Source organism: Papaver somniferum, unplaced genomic scaffold, assembly GCF_003573695.1.
Source record: "Papaver somniferum cultivar HN1 unplaced genomic scaffold, ASM357369v1 unplaced-scaffold_107, whole genome shotgun sequence".
NCBI lineage: Eukaryota > Viridiplantae > Streptophyta > Magnoliopsida > Ranunculales > Papaveraceae > Papaver > Papaver somniferum.
The window spans coordinates 4,623,457-4,627,978 of NW_020619603.1; the positions used below are offsets into that span (position 1 = coordinate 4,623,457).

Genomic DNA, 4,522 nt, shown 5'->3' on the forward strand with positions numbered 1-4,522 from the left:
ACGTGATTTTACCTTAATCAGCTAGAGATTGGTTAGGGATCAACTACATTCCAGTGCGAAGTTAACTTGTAGTAGGATAGAGTCTGTAGAGGTTAATACAGTGTGGTGTTCAAAACTGGACGAGGTCCCGGGGTTTTCTGCATTTGCGGTTTCCTCTAAAAAAAATCTGGTGTCTGTGTTATTTTTTTTCCGATAACATGTGCATATTTAGTAAAAGTATGTTGTCCCGTATAAAAAGATGCTACATTTATCAATGTCGCTTACCGGGGGAAGCATCGTGATGTTATTGCATCAGTATACCTAGCCCTTATTCAGATAATGCGACATTGTGCTATGTTACTTTCCCGAAGAAGGTTTATGATGAAAATACATCATTAAAATGTATTGCTTGTTGGAAATATGCATCTTTAACCCAAACGATGCATCAACTTGGTATTCGTTATGTCGCTGAAAGGAGGTGGGATAACACATAACAAGCATTTGCTCAATTTTTATATGTAAAAATGTATTGCTTTCATGTTCTGATGAAAATGCATACAGGCTAATATTTTTGATGTAAATGCATCCTTAACTTGTATTTCTTGTTAGGAATATGCATCATTAACCCAAACGATTCATTAACTTGGCACTCGTTGTGTTGCAAAAATAAGGTAGGAAGACGATACATCGTAAATATCTCCCTAATTTTATTACATTGAAATGTGAATAAAACTTATATACCAATGAGGTGTTGGTTGGAAATGCATATAGCCCAGATGAACCATCTTTTCAATGTTGCACACCGAGAAAGGGAAAGGATTATTTTGCTGAGTTGGTTACCGAGAATGTATCATTTTGATAAATATTGTGTCAATTTACTCAACCTGAACATGAGAATGCAGATTTGCGAACTAAGTAGCATTAGCCAAGTATAATATTGTGCATCTATTGCTAAACTCCCTAACCTATAAGAATTAGTTGTTGCCTGGACTTTAATCTGGTGACACAAGTTGATAATTGTTGGTGATTCAAGTTTTACATGGATGATCGTATCCCCTTAGAACGATTGATCTTTGGTGAAAGTGTTTTCTTTTCCTTAATAAGATTGAATTTCTTGTTTTATCCGAGATAAACAAACTCCATGCTTAATCCTTTCACGGTATAGAGTTGGATACATAGACATCCTCCTGGCGGTCCAATATTTTTGGTAACTCATATCATCTAGCGAGAAAAGAGATGATTGTTACCACAATTGATCAAGTAGTCGACATTCATTTACATAATGTTAATATTACTTACCAAGCTATAGATGTTCGCATGTACAAATTTCGAATGAGGCATGGTCAGGGAAAAGAAGTTAACTAGATTGCAAGCTAGGAAAACTTGCGTAAGCCCTTCGCATCCAAGGAATGATGCACGACAACGATTGACTTGTGGTTGGCCGTTGCACTCTTGGAACGAGAATAATCAGTGCATGCATCCCCGCATCACCTTAATGAAAAAGGATGCTAAAAATAAGCTTGTAATGTCCTATGTACTAGTCCAAGGCATGACTGATGCTTAAATGATACTGGTGAGCCTATGATGCATGCAAAATGCATCAGCATCAACCGTTATGGATTTGCATCGTTAGCAGATCAAGGGGGAGACAGTATGGAGTTACATCCAAAATATTATGCTCGTAAAGTATGTTTGTAAAGGAAAATCGGTGGACATATGCTTGGTAAGAAACAAAATTTACAGCCATGTTACACAATTGAGTGGCGGATAGGGAAGATTAGGCTACCGAATATGGCGCTAAAAGTGAAATTTTGTGGTCCGTAACATAATGCTTACATTTTATTTTTCTGTTTGAATCTGACTTTGCATTGTAATCCGACTTGGTATCTGACTCGAGTTAGATGTCAAGTCGTTTGTATTTTTTTATAATTTTTCCACCTTGTATCTTAGAAAAAAAACATTTTTGTCTGTGTACTATTCCATCTTTTGATCTAACAACATCACAAATCTAACATTAGAAAATTTAGAGGACATTTAATAAATTCTTAAACAAATTTATCATACACGAAGTGTTTTTGTAATAATATCATCACCCCCACCGTAGAAAATCTGATATCAAAGACTTAATGAAAGAACACAAAACTAAACTCTCAAATACTTCTCTTAATAGAGGAAATTAAAACTCACGGATTAACAGCCTAATTATATGTTTACAAACTTAACTCTCAAGTAATAAACACTTTCCTAACATAATCAAACTCTAACAAAGACTCCTCTAGAAAATTCTCACGTAAACGACTTCTAAAAAACACATAATACTTGAAACCCAAGTTTACTTCTAAATACCATACCACCGTGTCAACAATAGTTGTTGATCCATTCACATCGTGTCAACCGTACCAGTTGATCCAGCCATACTATGTCAACTCTTATAGTTGATCCATACTGCTTTCTTCATACTGTATCAACACACAATGTTGTTCTCTTCTATCTTCTTCATAGTATCTTGGTTTATTCTTCAACATCATCCCTTAAACCAAGATACTCTTTGCTAATCATTCCCAATTTTCCATGCAAGTAAATGAAAGTGTTAGACTTCAAAGACTTGGTAAAAATATCAGCCACTTGTTCTTGACTTTCATAAAACTCCACAACTATGTCCTTGTTACTTACAAGCTCTCTGATGTAATGAAACTTAATATCAATGTGCTTACTTCTTCCATGAAGCACATGATTCTTAGTTAATGAAATTGTAGACTTGTTATCACAAACTATTGTTGTAGGAGTTTTCTGTTCTTGAAACAATGCCTTCGGCATCATTCTCAACCACACAACTTTTGTAACACAATTGCTAGCAGCTATATATTCATCTTTTGTTGTAGACAAATCACCAACTTGTTGCTTCTTTGATGACCAAGAGAAAAAACCAGTTCCTAACTAAAATCCATAACCCGAAGTGCTCTTTCTTCCTTCTGTATCACCAGCCCAATCACTATCAGTAAATCCAATTAATTTTGGGTATTCTGAAACATTATAGATAATTCCCAAGCTAGTTGTTCCTCTAACATATCTCAAAATACGTTTTGCATCTTGTAAATGTGATTTTCTAGGTTCTTCCATAAACCTACTAACCAATCCAACTGCATACATGATATCAGGTCTTGTAGCAGTCAAATATCTTAGACATCCAAAAAGACCTTTAAAGTCTGTTGATTTCACAAGTTCTCCTGACCCTTCTCTTGTCAACTTCAATCTCTCCTCTACTGGTGTTAAGATTGGATTGCAATTATCCGTCTTGAAACACTTTAATATTCCTTCTGCATATCTTTGTTGATTGATAAAAATTCCTCTTTCAGTTTGTTGTACTTCTATTCCAAGAAAGTATGACATTAAACCAAGATTTGTCATCTCAAACTCCTTCACCATATCCTCCCTGAATTCATTAATCATCTCATAAATATTTCCAATGAAAATAAGATCATCTACATACAAACATATTATAATATGATTTCCAAGAGTATCAGCTTTCAAATATAAAGTATGTTCATGTGGACATCTTTTAAACCCTTTCTTAATGAAATAAGAATCTATTCTTGTATACCAAACTCTTGGTGCTTGTTTCAAACCATACAAAGCTTTGTTTAGATTGTATACTTCATTCTCCTTCCGCTCCATAATGTAACCTGCTGGTTGTTCAACATAAACTTCTTCTTCCAATACTTCATTCAAGAATGTTGATTTCACATCCATTTGAAATATCTTCCATTACTTCTGTGCAGCTAAAGCAATTATCATTATTATTGTATCAATTCTTGCAACTGGTGCAAATACTTCTTCATAATCTACTCCTTGTTTTTGTTTATATCCCTTAGCAACTAATCTTGATTTAAGTCTGTCTACTTCACCATTTCACTTGTATTTTGTTATGTACACCCACTTAACACCAATGGGTTTCTTATTTGGTGGAAGTGTAGTAAGTTCCCAAGTATTATTCTTCTCAATTGACTTCAATTCTTCATTCATGGCTTGTATCCAACCTTGTTCTTTAGAAGCTTCTTCATAAGATACAGGATCACAATCTCCAAATAATGCAAAGTTCACTATATCATCATCAGTATCTTCATTATCTTTTGATAAAACCTAATCATTCAACCTGGCAGGTATAATATATTTTCTTCTTGGTCTTGTAGTTTCTTGTTGTGGCGTTGCTTCTGTTCTTGCTTCTTTATGATGTTCTTCATCATTGTCTTGAGTTTGCACTTCTTCTTCAACTACAATTGGAACTGATCTGACAGTAGTAGGTGGATCAACATTCCTTGTTGATCCAGTATGTGGATCAACATTCCTTGTTGACCCATAATTTGGATAAACATTGTTTGTTGACCCAGTAATACAATTCCAATGTGAATCTTTATCAAAGATCACATCTCTACTTGTGATTACTTTTCCTGTTTCTGGATTAAACAACTTATATCCTTTGGTTACTGAACTATAACCAACAAGAATACACTTCTCACTTTTATCATCCAACTTTTTTCTCAGC

At 34.5% G+C, this 4,522-nt stretch overlaps 1 protein-coding gene across 1 annotated transcript; it reads right to left on the reverse strand.

Moving 5' to 3' along the window:
* Positions 1–2,916: 2,916 nt before the first annotated feature.
* Positions 2,917–3,405, reverse strand: LOC113327916 (uncharacterized mitochondrial protein AtMg00810-like). Its single transcript, XM_026575030.1, has one exon. It carries the CDS (start codon positions 3,403–3,405, stop codon positions 2,917–2,919), a length of 489 nt encoding a protein of 162 aa, XP_026430815.1.
* Between the last annotated feature and the right edge of the window lie 1,117 nt (positions 3,406–4,522).